Source organism: Emys orbicularis, chromosome 14, assembly GCF_028017835.1.
Source record: "Emys orbicularis isolate rEmyOrb1 chromosome 14, rEmyOrb1.hap1, whole genome shotgun sequence".
Taxonomy (NCBI): domain Eukaryota; kingdom Metazoa; phylum Chordata; order Testudines; family Emydidae; genus Emys; species Emys orbicularis.
The window spans coordinates 24966169-24982396 of NC_088696.1; the positions used below are offsets into that span (position 1 = coordinate 24966169).

Here is a 16228-nt window from a genome sequence, read left to right on the forward strand (position 1 = left end):
TGATCATCTAGTCTGACCTCCTGCACAACGCAGGCCACAGAATCTCACCCACCCACTCCTGTGACAAACCCCTAACCTATGCCTGAGTTATTGAAGTCCTCAAATCGTGGTTTAAAGACCTCAAGGTGCAGAGAATCCTCCAGCAAGTGTTTTGAACCCCTGGCCTTGATATGAAAATCAGGCAGGGATACCAGGAGTGTAAAATCACACTGCAATCTGCAGTGCTTTCCCCAGGAGGCTACCAGGTGTTTTGAAATTCATTTCTGAGCTAATTTGTCATGAGAAATCAATCTTACTATATGAACTGTCAGACTAGCTGGCTGAGCAAAGTGGTTGGAGCTGATCTTTAGAGGTTCTACCATCCCTAGGCAGAGTAGTCACACTACATTTTAATGTACAGTGTCTGTTTCTACCTTTCAGAATGCAACTAAAATATTGTATAAGCAAAAGGTAAGAGGAAAAATCATGTATTGATTATCCTATGAGAAGAACTCAATGCAGGTAGAGTTTGTGTCTTATACATACATCAGCTCTCCTCTGGACACTTCCTCCTGGAAAATTATTCCTGTATCTGCCTGCAGTTTTTTTTTGTTGACTCTTCTGTGCTAATCCCAGGTGCTTTTGTTTTGCTTGTAACCTTTAAGATGGACCTCAAGAGAGCTATCTTGATGCTTAATCCTTGCAATTGTTTTTTTTTAAATCTAGCAAAAAGCCTAAGTTCCAAATGTATTTTCTTTCTTTTTGTTTTTAATAAAATTTACACTTTTTTAAGAACAGGATTGGATTTTTGGGTCCTAAGAGGTTTGTGTATATGTTGTTTAATTAGCTGGTGGAAACAGATGATTTCCTTTGTTTTCTTTCTCAGCTCTTCCCGGGGGGGGGGGGGGGGCGCTGAAAGGGCTTGAGGGTACCCCACAGGAAGGAATTCTCAAGTGCGCCTTCCTGGGTTCTCAAAGGGGTTTTTGCACTTGGGTGGTGGCAGCATCTACCCATCCAAGGTCAGAGAAAAACTGTAACCTTGGGAGTTTAATACAAGACTGGAGTGGCCAGTATTAATTTTTAGAATCCCTGCGGGCCCCCACCTTCTGCACTTGAAGTGCCAGAGTGGGATATCAGCCTTGACAAATGTATTAAGAATCTGTAGCTAAGAAGCTCAGAAGTCAGCTGATGCCAGCTTAGAGCAAACACTGCTATGACTATCTAGACAAGTCTAAACTTGGCAGGGAAACCTGGGCATTTCTCTAACAATTCCAAGCATTGGAATGCTGTTCTTTTTATGTTTCTTTACAGGCCTATTGACTTCAATGAGAGCTGCACCCATGTAACCCAGTGCAGAATTTTGCCCACTCATTCAGTCTTCACATACAAAAAGTATCTATATAGGCACTCTGACTACGAACTCCTCCATAAATAAAGTGTAGGAAGATTCATGTTCTTTTCACATTGTTATTTAAAAATAAAAATGCAGAGTAAATTTTAAGTCTGATTAAAACGAAATTTTGTGTGAAGTTGATCTAGACATCAAATATACACACTTCCTTTGCACTTTGCAGCCCTTGTGTTCAGGGGGGTTCCCGCGCTCCAATCATGTTAATTTAGTGCTTGGGAAATGTGCTGTAATTACATCACTGGAATCTTCTTTTACTTAGCCACACAACGGGTTATGGCAATGCAAGCTTCCCCCATTCTGCCCTGCCACATCCTTACACTGGACCTCTTCTAGAGGTAAAGGGAAATATAGTCTCCAAGCCCTGCCACAGCTCAGCCTTTCTTCTAAGAGTGGGGTGCAATTACTGCCATTTGCAATGATGGTTTTTCTCATGTGGATCTGTGTGTACTGAGAAGTGGAACAAGATCACTTCCATTCAGTTTATTAGTTTGGTTCTTCAGTCTCCGGTCTTGTCTACATTTACCGGGGGTTCGACGCGCAGCGATCGATGCATTAGCGGTCAATTTAGTGGGTATAGTGAAGACCCGCTAAATCGATTGCAGATCGCTCTCCCGTCGACTCCTGTACTCCACCTGAATGAAAAGCGCAAGAGGAGTCGACGAGAGAGCGTTTCCAGTCGACATTGCGTCGTGTGGACCCCCCAGTAAGTAGATCTTAGTACGTCGACTTCAGCTACGTGATTCACATAGCTGAAGTTGCGTAACTTAGATCGATCTCCCCCTGTAGTGTAGACAAGGCCTTAATATGCTTGTATTACATTCATCTGGGAATACTCCAGCACCTGAAAATATCTGTAAATTGCACAAATAACTAAAGACTACCTAGAGAATAAAGTGCCTGTCTTGTATTTAAGGCACCAGAATGCATTCAAATCCTTTAAGTTAAAAGAAACATTTTCAAATGCGCACGTACAAAAAACCAGTCACTTTTTGGTCTGTGTTCAAATGCTGACTTGTATACCTGCACACTGGGATAATTGTGTATACACAAAAATGCACAGGAGACTAAACTGAACATGCATGGTCATGCACAGACATGTTTTAAAAATGGGACCTCCTAACCACAAAAAAAAGGACAAACAAGGGTATCTGATACCAAATATGTCATATGTTAAAGAGAAAAAAAAAAGTAAAGTTAGAAAAAGAAATGTTTGCTCACAGCTTTGTATGGCCAATGCTTAAAATGGGCTGGGTCATGTGGTCACAGACCTAACCAAAAATACGGAATGCTCTGAGGTGCGCAAAGGACTATTATACATGGAATTGAACAACCTGCCCAAGCCCTGAAATTTTATCACACACTAAAAAAATTCGGTCCTCAATCAATGGCAGACTCCTCTTGCAGACCTATTAAGCCCCGTATGTGATATTTATAGAAACCTCCATGTTAGAAAGGAGTCAGCCATTTACAAGGTTCAATGAAATGAGACACAAGTAGAGCAAACCCATTTCAAATCTCCCTGACTCAGAACAGATGTGCAATATTAGTAATTAGCGCTTACCTAACACTTTCTATCTACAAACTTTGTATAAATTTATAAGCCACCAAACTGGCTCTAATTCTTCTTCAGATTGACTGTTTACATGGTTCCCTGTGCTCCTTTTCTAACAAGGCTTTTTTTCCTTATCATATATGAGCAAGACTGAATCGTCCTTTTAATAATTTGCCTATTTTTAACACATGAAATGTTTCAGATCACACAGAGAATTACAGACTAGATCATTACCTTGTACGTATCACTTCACACCCTGCTCTGGATACAGACTTTGATGTGGATGGCACGGCTTCCATGGATATAGCGCTGAGTGTAGAGGGTTTGTTTTCACTTTCTTTTGATTTCTGATTAATAGGCTTTCTGTGATGTTCTTCCAGTCCCGGTGCTCTGTCCTTATCAATTGCTTCAGCAATAACATTCTTGTTCCCCACAGGGCCATGATTTATGAAGGGAAGACCATGGTTTGGAATCAAAGCTTTAATTCCAGTGTCTTTTTGTGGTTGACAATTCTTAGAGCTATTTGTTTTGCCAGAACCTGCTATTGTTTGCAGCTGTGTTGTCCTTTCTTTAACTTGTGGACTGGAGTCAACTTTGGAGACTACAGCATTGAAAGAGTTTACTTTTTCACATGCTCCATTATTTTCATCCAACTTTTCTTCTCCTTTGGGCTCTAAATAAGAAATGGTATTATTCATAATGTTACAGCCTTCCTCTGACACAAGAAAAAATATTATATAGTGGCATAGGTTGTAAAAAATAGGGAAGTAGCCAGGGATGTTGGACTCTATTAAAAACCTGCCATCGTAGTGAAACTAAGCAATGATGCTCATGTGAAAGGGCTAAAAGACACACAAAAAAGACTTAAGCTTATTAGAAGCATGTTTGACATTTCTGACACTGACACATGCAGGTTACTAAATTACTTACTTGCATTGTTAGCTTTTCAGCAATGGTAAAAGTAAAAATAGAAACTGGATTTCCGAATAACTAAAAAACAAATTGATAAGAGAGAGACGAGGTGGGTGAGGTAATATATTTTATTGAACCAACGTCTGTTGGTGGAAGGAATGAGCTTTGGAGCTTCCCAGAGCCCTTCCTCAGCTCTGGGGAAGATAACCAGAGTGTCCATGCTAAATAAGACAGGTTGTTAAGCATACACATGTTGTAGGAGACCACTTAAAATGAAGTAGGCAATTACCACCTCTGCGGTCCTAGGACTAAAGAAGGTAAGTAAGCAGACCTGACAGACCTGAGGAAGAGCTCTGTGAAGATCGGAAGCTTGCCCCTTCTACCAACAGAAGTTGGTCCAATAAAAAACATTATTCCATCCACCCTGTCTCTCTCAGACCCTGGGACCAACAGGGCTGCCTACAACAACACTGCAAACAGAAAATTGATAAGAGTCACTTGAAGGACGTTCAAGACTGAAAGTACTCTATGGGTCAACATGACACATGGTTCGGACTCTGAAATCCCAAAAGACGCACCCATCCCAGTGTCAGTACTATAGGGAGTAGCACTGACATTGCAAAAGGGACAGGAGGATTCCGGGAGACACTAAGACTCAGATCACTGCCTCTCTCCCCTAGGGTTTCTTGGTCCCACTGGAGCTATTCCAATAATTGCAACTGCTCTTAATTATTAATGGTGGTGCATGTAAAGGAAGGGCAGTCTAGAAGGGAAATGACTTCTATTTCCTCCAGGCTTCTACTTGCACAGGCCCTGGAAATCAGTGTGATTTTTGTTTCATTTTTAGTCTATTTAACACCTCAGCCCAAAATTACTGGGGGCTTTTGAGTCAGAATTCTGACCAGCAGGTTATTTAGTTTGTTATTTTCTAAGGGTATGTCTACACTACGAGAGTAGTTCGATTTTACTTAAATCGCATATGTGGAATCGATATTACAAAGTCGAACATGTGTATCCACACTAAGGACAGTAATTCGACTTTGTGAGTCCACACTAACGGGGCAAGCATCGACATTGGAAGCGGTGCACTGTGGGCAGCTATCCCACAGTTCCCGCAGTCCCTGCTGCCCATTGGAATTCTGGGTCGAGCCCCCAATGCCTTCTGGGGAAAAAAATGTGTCGAGGGTGGTTTTGGGTAACTGTCGTCATCCAACCGTCACTCCCGCCCTCCCTCCCTGAAAGCGCCAGCGGGAAATCAGTTCGCGCACTTTTCTGGTCAGTGACAGCGCGGACGCCACAGCACTGCGAGCATGGAGCCCGCTGCGACCATCGCTGCAGTTATGGCAGTTGTCAACACCTCGCACCTTATCATCCACCTTTCCCAGAGGCAGATGCTGAGAAATCGGGCGAGGAGGCTACGGCAGCGCGGTGAGGACCTGAAGTCTGAGAGTGGCACAGACCTGTCACAAAGCACGGGACCCCGCGCCGAGGACATCATGGTGGCAATGGGTCATGTTGATGTTGTGGAACGGCGATTCTGGGCCCGGGAAACAAGCACGGACTGGTGGGACCGCATAGTGCTGCAGGTCTGGGATGAATCACAGTGGCTACGAAACTTTCACATGCGGAAGGGGACTTTCCTGGAACTTTGTGAGTTGCTGACCCCTGCCCTGAAGCGCAAGGACACCCGGATGCGAGCAGCCCTGACTGACCAGAAGCGAGTGGCCATAGCCCTCTGGAAGCTTGCAACGCCAGACAGCCACCGGTTAGTCGCGAACCACTTTGGCGAGGGCAAATCTACCATGGGGGTTGTTGTGATGCAAGTAGCCAACGCAATCGTTGAGCTACTGCTCTCAAAGGTAGTGACCCTGGGAAACGTGGAGGTCATCATAGATGGCTTCGCCGCGATGGGATTCCCAAACTGCGGTGGGGCTATAGATGGAACTCACATCCCTATCCTGGGACCGGACCACCAAGCCAGCCAGTACATTAACCGAAAGGGCTACTTTTCAATGGTGCTGCAAGCACTGGTAGACCATAGGGGACGTTTTACCAACATCAACGTCGGATGGCCGGGCAAGGTTCATGACGCTCGTGTTTTCAGGAACTCTGGTCTGTTTAGACGGCTGCAGGAAGGTATTTACTTCCCGGACCACAAAATAACTCTTGGGGATGTGGAGATGCCTATAGTGATCCTCGGGGACCCAGCCTACCCGCTAATGCCCTGGCTCATGAAGCCCTATACAGGCGCCCTGGACAGTGAAAAAGAACTCTTCAACTACCGGCTGAGCAAATGCAGAATGGTGGTGGAGTGTGCTTTTGGACGTCTCAAGGGGAGATGGAGAAGCTTACTGACTCGCTCTGATCTCAGCGAAACCAATATCCCCATTGTTATTGCAGCTTGCTGTGTGCTCCACAATCTCTGTGAGAGCAAGTGGGAGACCTTTATGGCGGGGTGGGATGTTGAGGCAAATAGCCTGGCTGCTGATTACGCCCAGCCAGACAGCCGTGCGATTAGAAGAGCCCAGCGGGACGCGCTGTGCATCCGGGAGGCTTTGAAAGCTAGGTTCCTGAGTGAGCAGGGTAACCTGTGACTATGAAGTTTGTTTACAGAGAAGCTGAACCTGCCCCCGTTTCTTTACCCAGTGAATGTTCACTATCCTCTCTAGTTACATACCCCGTTCACCCCATTCCCCCCCTTCCAACACACGTCTAAAAATAAAATCACTGGAAATTTGTTAATGAACACCGTTTTGTTTATTACTGTTTTCGCGGTAAAGTGTTGAAACTGGGATGCAGACTGTGATGGGGAGCGGGTGTAGTGTAGTGATGCAAAGGACGCTTCTAAATTCCAGGAATGACAGGCTCCTGCTCCTAGAGCGGTCCGCACTGCTGGACCGGTTGTTTCAACGGAGCCTGCCACCCCTCCTGTTCGGGACTCTGTGTGTGGGGGCTATGTGACTTTGTGGCGGGGTAGGACGGTTACAGATCCCCTGCTGCGTGGCTCTGTGATCCAGGATAAGGACCACTGCATAAGATCTCTAACCGCCCTCCCCCGCCACAAAGTCACATAGCCCCCCACACACACAGAACATGAAAACCACCTCCCAGACTGACCAGGGTAACTAGTGACTGCAATGTGTGTGTGTGCCCTGCTGCTGAACCTGCCCCCGCGTCTGTACCCTGGTAAAGGTGACTGCCCTGTCCAATTACCAACCCCCTTCCCCCCCTTCAAACAGACTCTCCTCTAAAAGAACATGATGGAAACAGTAATTAACAGAAACGTATTTTTTATTAGCAACTACACATGAAACTGGGGGATGAAACTGGGACGGGGGCTTGGGTGAGGCGGGAAGGAAAGGACTTATCAAATTTTGGGGAATGACAGCCTTCTGCTACTTGAGCAGTCTGCAGGGGTGGAGTGAGAGTTTACACAGACTCTGCCGCCCCTCCTTATTGGGACTTTGGGAGAGGGGGGTATGGGACTTTGTGGCGGGGGAGGGCGGTTAGAGATAGACTGCAGCGGGGCTCTGTCCTCCTGCCTCCGGTCCTGCAGAACATCCACAAGGCGCCGGAGCGTGTCCGTTTGCTCCCTCATTAGTCCAAGCAGCGTTTGAGTCGCCTGCTGGTCTTCCTGCCGCCACCTCTCCTCCCGTTCCATGTGTGATCGGTGGATTTGGGACAAGTTCTCCCTCCACTGGGTCTGCTGGGCTGCCTGGGCTCGGGAGCAGCCCATAAGTTCCGAGAACATGTCCTCCCGTGTCCTCTTCTTCCTATGCCTAATCTGCGCTAGCCTCTGGGAGCGTGATGCCAGGGTAGGTCGGGAGACAGTCGCAGCTGTGGGATGGGAAAAAGGGAGTGAATTCCTCAGAAAGATAAATTTTTTTGTGAACAAAGAACATAGTCTTTCTCTGTGAACAAGACCATGCACAGCACCTATCACATGCGCCCTCAGGACAAGGTCGAATTTTCGGCCTTCGCATTCAGTGCCTGGGGTCTTGCAGTGCAGATCAGACAAGCGGGGCAGGACAGCGGAATTTGGGTAGCAGTCTGACATGGTAAGCCGTAGACTTGTGGCTGCTTAAAACTTTAATAGCACTGGCCTCCTTTCACGTTCAAAGCAATGCCAGTCCCTGCTGCCAGCAATCCGGCAAGCATGAACTCTGCCCCTGTCCCACCCCCTCGCGGCTGTCCCAGGGAAAGATCCCTGTATGCTGCCCCTCTCCCGCCTCCACCGCGTGGCTGTAAACCGCCGGTTACAGTTCTGTAAAGGAACAGGCAAGCAGTCCCAATACTAACATTCCCCTACCTAATTCAAAGCAGGTCACCATGAGCGACATCACTCTGATGAGGATTTCAGAGACCGAGAAAGAAAGGATGCTTCGGGAAAGCCTGCAAAGACCAGGGCCGTATGCCACCATGCTCTGCAAGGCAATGATCCCCGAGTACTTGCTTGTCTCCTGGCGCGGAAACGTTTCGTACCACGGAGGACCCAATAAGGCCGCTCTCCCCAGGAACCTCATGCAAAGGCTTGCCAATTACCTCCAGGAGAGCTTCGTGGAGATGTCCCAGGAGGATTTCAGCTCTATCCCCGGACATATAGACCGGATTTTACTGTAGCTGCACTGGCAGGGACTAAACAGTAGAGCGCCTAGGGCAAACCAATCATGCTAAACCGGACATTGTTAGATTTTTTTTGAGTAGTTGCACTGCCAAGGACTGAAACGTTAAGCGCCTAGGGCAAAATAATCATGAAAAACCCATTGTTAATATTGTTAATATTCCTATTCTGTTAAAAATAAATGTTTACATGTTTAAAACACTTACCGACTGATCCTTCCCCTGATTCTGGGTCCGGGTTAACGCCTGGGGACGGTTGGTAGGGGATCTCTGTAAGGGTGATGAAGAGATCCTGGCTGTCGGGGAAATCAGCGTTGTAAGCGCTGTCGACTGCCTTGTCCTCCTCATCTCCTTCCTCATCTTCCCCGTCCGCTAACATGTCCGAGGAACCGGCCGTGGACAATATCCCATCCTCAGAGTCCACGGTCAGTGGTGGGGTAGTGGTGGCGGCCGCACCTAGGATGGAATGCAGTGCCTCGTAGAAACGGGATGTCTGGGGCTGGGATCCGGAGCGTCTGTTTGCCTCTTTGGTCTTCTGGTAGCCTTGTCTCAGCTCCTTGATTTTCACGCGGCACTGCGTTGCATCCCGGCTGTATCCTCTCTCTGCCATGGCTTTTGAGATCTTCTCGTAGATCTTTGCATTCCGTCTTTTCGATCGCAGCTCGGAAAGCACGGACTCATCGCCCCACACAGCGATCAGATCCAAGACTTCCCGATCAGTCCATGCTAGGGCCCTCTTTCTATTCTGAGATTGCATGGCCATCTCTGCTGGAGAGCTCTGCATCGTTGCCAGTGCTGCTGAGCTCGCCACGATGTCCAAACAGGAAATGAGATTCAAACTGCCCAGACAGGAAAAGGAATTCAAATTTTCCCGGGGCTTTTCCTGTGTGGCTGGTCAGAGCATCCGAGCTCGGACTGCTGTCCAGAGCGTCAACAGAGTGGTGCACTGTGGGATAGCTCACGGAGCTATTACCGTCAATTTCCATCCACACCTAGCCTAATTCGACATGGCCATGTCGAATTTAGCGCTACTCCCCTCGTTGGGGAGGAGTACAGAAGTCGAATTTAAGAGACCTCTATGTCGAACTAAATAGCTTTGTTGTGTGGACGGGTGCAGAGTTAATTCGATGTAACACTGCTAAATTCGACATAAACTCCTAGTGTAGACCAGGCCTAAGCCAAGAAACCAAGGCAATTTTTGGCCATGCTTGAGAGGAACCTCTGGTGACATGTGGGAGGTGACTGTAACTGGGCACTATTCAACAATCACATTCACCCCGGTAACTCCACTGATGACAATGGATACAATGGATGACAGAAAGGTCTGAGGTCTGAATCCCTTTTCTAACCCCATCCCCTGTGACTTGTTGATAATATCTTCGCTGGCCACGTGAGACATTCCCAGTTCAAAAACAAATCTGTATTTCTGCTTCTTCACGTGCCTTTTTCCTCTACGACTTTACAGGTTTTCTATGTGTTCTTGCAATTGTATCCCTGCTGTCTTCCAAATAGACATTGCTCTCTTTTAATTAAGCTAACTACAACTGCAAAAGCAAAGAAATACAGCATTAACCAAAAAAGGTAATGGCTGCTATTCATTTTAATGAAGTGTTGCTATTGGATTTGGTTTGGGAGTTTTTTGGGAGGGGAGCTGTATTTTTGTTTGTTGTTTTTTTGTGCTGGTATCAAACATCCAACACCCACTTTTCTGAGTACTTGATAAGTCCAGGTACTAATTCAGGGCTAATTCAGTAGTACCTACAATATAGGAGAATATTGGATCTTCTCTTCCCAACCTATCTCAAATTCCATAGCAGATATGTTTATCATACATACAGGCTTACATATACCTTCCAAAGACTCCTTGCTTTCGGCCTGGACTCCTCTGTTGCTAGGTACATGCTTTGGTTTTGCAACCTTCTCTTCCGGTTTATCGTTAGTCTAAAAAATACAATTGAATACACCATTAATTAACAATGTTAAAGATGTCCATTTCCCACTGGGTTCCTCTAATTCTCTACCAGTGGAGGCAGTTAGACACTATGAAATTGGTGGTAATGACTCAGCTTCATTGCATTCTCAGTTTGCTGCTGCTTCTTTATTTCCCCCACTGTGAGGCTTCCTGGGGGCTCCAGGGATGTGCTCTCTACCACCTGCCCTTAGTGTGAGGAAGTCTTGTCTGTGCTTGCCTTGGGTCAGCTCTCCAACTGCACCGGCACTCCCCTCTAGATCTCGCAGGCCCCACTGTCACCCGACAAGTTAGCAATTGACACCCCCCCAACCCTCAAGCCCTCTGAGTGTCTCCCTTGAGTGTCCAGCCTCAGTCCACTGGACACTCAGTATTCAGATTTGCTGCTTCCAAAGAAACAGTGTACCCCAGCTTACCAAGTCCACCTCAGATCACCACTCCGCTTGACACACAGCGCCTAGATATGTTTATAGTGAAGTCAAGTATAAGTGTATCTAACAAAGCATAGAGATTTAAGTTGCAGCAAATAGCAGTACTGGAAACAAATAGTTCCATGTGACATAAATCATAACATGCATTCTATAGGCTAGATTTAATTAACCAGATACTCATGTCTTGTGGAGTCATGCTCACCCCTTTACAGCCACGTTGGCTGTGACCCTCCTTTCATGAGAAAGATGTGCTGTGAGCTTGCCTTCTAGGTGAAGGATTCAGTGTGTTTCCTGGCACCCCAAGATATAACAGAACAATCCTCTCTCTCTTTTTTCATAAACAGGACACCCCCCTGCTTTGGTTTCATCTTGCAGATTTCACAATCTCTTATTTTGCCTTTGGCTCAGTATATAAATAGGCATATACTGTGACGCATTCAGTATACAATACACAAACAACCAGACAGGGAGATAGGTGTCCCTTACCTCCTGCATGAAAGGAACATTTCCAAAGTATGTCACCTCCCGAAGACCCGCCAAAACTCCAAGACTTCGGAGCATACATTTTAGTGTAGACATATAATTCCTTAGTATTATCCATACATACATTAGCTATGATTATGGCAAGCTGTGGGCCACTTGCTTTCGGTAGAGACTTCACATGCCACCATTCCGTGAACTATTATGCATAGATCTGACCCAGGGGATCCCTGTAAAACCCTATGCACCCCCCATGCCCTCTGCCAGTTGGCATCAAGGGCTCCCTGGGTCACATCCACCAATTTTTTTAAAATCTTTGTTCTAAAGCAAAATCTTGTGGAATAATAAATTAGCTCATAGGTCTCAAAAAATGATACTTCCCAAGACTACGCCTGGGGTGATTTTTCTCCAATATACGGTTCTATCACATAGTTTTTAATCTAAGACAGGGGAGGCCCCAGATAAAGGAAATGTTGGTTTCATCCCTCCTGGCTCTCATGGAGAGAAACAGCACCGCTTTACATATTTAATGTTATTTTAACCTGTAACCCCAAAAGGACCTTCCATTCATTGAGCCACAGTGAAGTCAGATAGACATGTGGCTAGCCCACTGGGCGCCAATCCTGCAAACACTCGCCCACGTGCTCCATCCCATTGACCTGAATTCTGGGGTACTGAAAAATCTGGATCCAAATTTTTTTTGGCTTGAGTTCATCTCTTTCTCTGGTTGAAGAGACACCAATCTCAGGTGGCGAATGTTTGTTGAATACTTTCTAGGTGATACCCAATCCTTTCTTTAACAAAAGCCTCATTGAAACCACGTTGACTATTCATCCTAGCTCTAACATTTAGCAAATGATAATGCAGACCATAGAAAAACAGCAAAAAGTAGTGAAAATACATGTATTGGCTGGGAAGATATTAAATATTTGAACCAGAGAAAAGATAATTTAGAGCGGAGAACTGACCTGGTCTCCTACCCTACTCAACTACTGAGTGTGGCAACAAACAAGAGCTTCTGAACCTCCTGTATATTTTAACACACAAATCCAGTTACATGCCTTTGAAAATCAGGTCCCATTAATATTAGCGTAAGGGGTTGAGGTGCTAATGTGTTGACCCTGTATGCTCCAATGTTGACTTATAGTATAAGCTTTTTTTCCTCTCCCCTCCACCCCCACTAAAAAAAGTTTTCAGATGTCATTGCCACTTTTAACTAAAACACTCAGTATGCCCATGACAATGGTGAAACTGTGGGGATCTTTATTCTTCATGAATCCCCTTCTGCAAGTGAGACTGGAGTGGACCACGCACTCCAGCACTGTTTTTTGTAAGTCAAGAGTCAGAAGTTTTAGACGGTATGAAGCTATGAAGCTTTCAATTCAGACATTCACTTATTTTATGAATTTGAGGCCAACCCTGCAAAGTCTCACACATAAACAGTCCTACAGAAGCCACTGAATCCTATTGTTGTGTCAGCAAGCAGCTACTTACAAAAATAAAAACATAAGACACCCCCCCCTTTCATTGATTCATAAATTCAAAGAAAGGACCATTGTGATCATCTAGTCTGATCTCCTGCACAACACAGGCCATACAATTTCCCCAAAATAATTCCTAGAGCAGATCTTTTAGAAAAACATTCAATCTTGATTTTAAAAAGTGTCAGTGATGGAGAATCCGCCATGCCTCCTGGTAAATTGTTCCAATGGTTAATTACTCTCACTGTTAAAAATTTACACTTTATTTTCCGCCTGAATTTGTCTAGCTTCAAATTCCAGCCATTGAATCATGGTATACCTTTCTCTGCTAGATTGCAGCGTCAGTTATCAAATATTTGTTCCCCAGGTAGATACTAATACATTGTAATCAGGTCACCCCTTAACCTCCTCTTCGTTAAGCTAAATAGGTTGAGCTCATTGAATTTATCATTATAAGCAGGAGCACCACCAGCTTTTCTGCCACCCTAGGCGGCGGAAGGTCCCGCCCCGAAATGCCGCCCCCCACAGAGGCAGCGGAAGGTCCTGCCGCTGAAATACCGCCGCGGTCGCCGCCCCCCAAATTGTAGCGCCCTAGGCGACCGCCTAGGTCGCCTAATGGGTTGCACCGGCCGTGATTATAAGCCACGTTTTCTAATTCTTTAAACATTCTTGTGGCTCTTCTCTGAACCCTCTCCAAGTTTTCAACATCTGTCCTGAACACATAGTAATGCTGGATAAAGCCACTGCTCTGGTATATGGTGCACTATTATAAAAAGATGGCTAGGAAGCAGAAACAAGCAAGTAACAGGTTCTTTTTATTTGCAACTGTAGTGTAAAAAAGCCTTCTGGAACCCTTTGGGTTTTAAATTAAGTTCTTTATGCTCCAGTCTTACAATGTATACAGCAAACAAATAAATAAAGGGATGTTGCTGGTTAATTAATGTTGCCCACCTGTCCAATATGTATTTGCTTTCCTATAGTAAACTATAACCACATATGAGTTGTCTCTCGTGCATTACATGGCCACCCTACCTTTATAATCCCTCCTAAACATCTTTCTTCCAATAAGTCTTTCAGTGAATCTAGCAAAGAAAGAAATGTAGAAACTAGTTTACCATTTTGAACTTGTTCTTTACCTGGCCATCTAGTGTACTATGTACTTGTCTGTCCAATTTGGAGAGTAAGCCCTATGAAGCAGGATCCTAGCTGTCTCCAGGTATTGCATAGTGCCAAGCACATTGCAGGTGCTCGTAATAATCATATCTTTAAACCTAAAGCACATCAATTTTTAGATCACTTTTTTCATGTCTTCTACTATTGTAGCACACTTCAGTTGGAACAGACTGCAAGTACTGGCACCACGTAACTGTAGACGGGGTTTTTTAGTGATCTCAACCCAGTTTCCACTAGAAATTTAACCAAAAAACAACAACAAAAATCTCACAATCTGGTTCAATTGTTAGTCTCTGAAAGAGTAGTGGTTCTGCATATCTGTACAGAGATGGACTGTTAGAGCTGTATCTGAAAATCTGCACAACACCCTCCTGATCTATACTGAGTCTATTACAGTCTCATTTTTGTAAGAGCTCAAATGCACATTCCACCCATATATTTTAATTGTTGTTTTTTTCAAGTTATTTTGATTTGTACCCAAATATTTATAAAGCCAGGAGCATTCACAGAGTACTCAAATAATTCCATTGCAAGTAAAGTCGTTCCTAATGCAATAATGTTTTTACCACCCCCATGTTATGAGATCTGCTGGAATGAGACCATGTCCCACATACACCTCATTGTGCAATTTATTCTTTGTTTCTCATGATGGGACACAAATAGTAATGACTGATGACAAACAAGACTCAACATTGAAACAGCACATATTCATTATAGGTGCCAGTTCATTTTTAAAAAAAGAGAAAACCAATGAATTCCAAAATATCCTGCTGACACTACAAACCATTTCCCGCTCATTATGCTTCATAATTAAGAAATGGTTATGAGTTAGTGTCCTGCGCTCACAGCCCAATTGATCCGATGGTTGGATGAAATCAATAGAATTGCACAGATGTAATTGGGAAGAATTAGGCCCATGTTCCATTGAAGTCACTGAAATTGTCTGAACATAAATGAGGGCAGATTTTGGCCCTTGATGCCTAAATTGTCAGAAAACAGAATCCCATTCTGTCACTTTCACAGTACGCTAACTATTTATTATTCTTCATCTAGGGCTGGATTCCGCAACTAACTTGAATGTTATTGGCCAGGGTGTAACTGAGGACAGATTTTGGCCCTTAAATTGTCAACTCCTCAGTGCAGAGACCTAGTCTTTACACCTATTTGAAACCTTCCTAGCATGTTTTCTGCACTATACCATTTATTCTTATGCCTAATACTGAGGAAAGCCTGAACACACACATGCATTATGTAAGAAATTAACAGGAAAGCCTGGAGCCCTTCTCCTTAACAAGAAAAGGATTGTGAACAGTAAAATAAAACCAACCTCCATTAGGATTTCAACCAGATTCCCTTTCTTCCAGGGTACAATGCCTCTCAGAATGAAATCCACTACTTTAGAATTTTTGAATGTCTCTCCCACAAATGTAATTACTTTATCCACAGTATCAACCATTTTTTCTATCTTTTCCAGCCTCTCCCTGTGCTTCAAGGCATCTTGCTGTGTAGCTCTCATCAGCTTCAACATTTCTGAGCATGCAGTTTCAGTCTCAGACGGGTGAATACTGTCCCCAGGTTTTAGGCCTCTTTTTGTTGTATCAGTCTGAGCAGTGGATGCTTGGGATGCTGTTAACTTATCAATGTTCTTTCCTATGTCATCAATGCCTCGGTTCACCTTTTGCAGCTTGCCATTCAAGTCTTCTTGGAAACTCAATAATTTATCTACCTTTTCATTCAAAAGATTCAATTTTTTGTCCATCATGCTTAAGTTGTTCCCTCTTGCAGGCTGCAACCTAGCCACTGCATTTCCAGGCACCTTTCCATGCTCCATGTTACCCTCAGACATTCTGCCCAGACAAGGAGTCAATGGCAGTGCGATTTGGGTGGCTCCTCATTAAGGATGTAAATTAGAGGGTGATTCTTTGAAAGCTCATCTTCCTTAGTCACTTCCTTACCCTACAACCAAGGATAAATTCTTTGGCTTATTAGAGATGCTAGGAACATGTCATTGATCAGCCATTGTGTGAAAAGGTTTCATTTTTGCGTTATCTGTTTCTTACTGTGTGATTTCAATGAGGGAGTTAACTTGGCAATGGACTGTTTTTTCTTGGGCCCCCTTGACGTCACAAAACCATTTAAAATTCTTTCTTGAGAGGCTGTTGATAGGCAAGCATCTTAACAATTGACGACGCCCATAGCAGATATCTGAGGGGGGGGGGG

General features: G+C 44.7%; 1 protein-coding gene across 1 annotated transcript in view; it reads right to left on the reverse strand.

Moving 5' to 3' along the window:
• The window catches only part of MYLK3 (myosin light chain kinase 3), a 39797-nt gene extending 23943 nt beyond the window's left edge, over positions 1–15854 (reverse strand). Inside the window, exons 1-3 of the mRNA XM_065416715.1 lie at positions 15336–15854; positions 10325–10415; positions 3177–3615 (exon numbers count right to left, since the gene is read on the reverse strand). Of these exons, the coding sequence (XP_065272787.1) occupies positions 3177–3615; positions 10325–10415; positions 15336–15854 (1049 nt within the window). The remainder of the gene's footprint in view (positions 1–3176; positions 3616–10324; positions 10416–15335) is intronic.
• Positions 15855–16228: the final 374 nt, after the last annotated feature.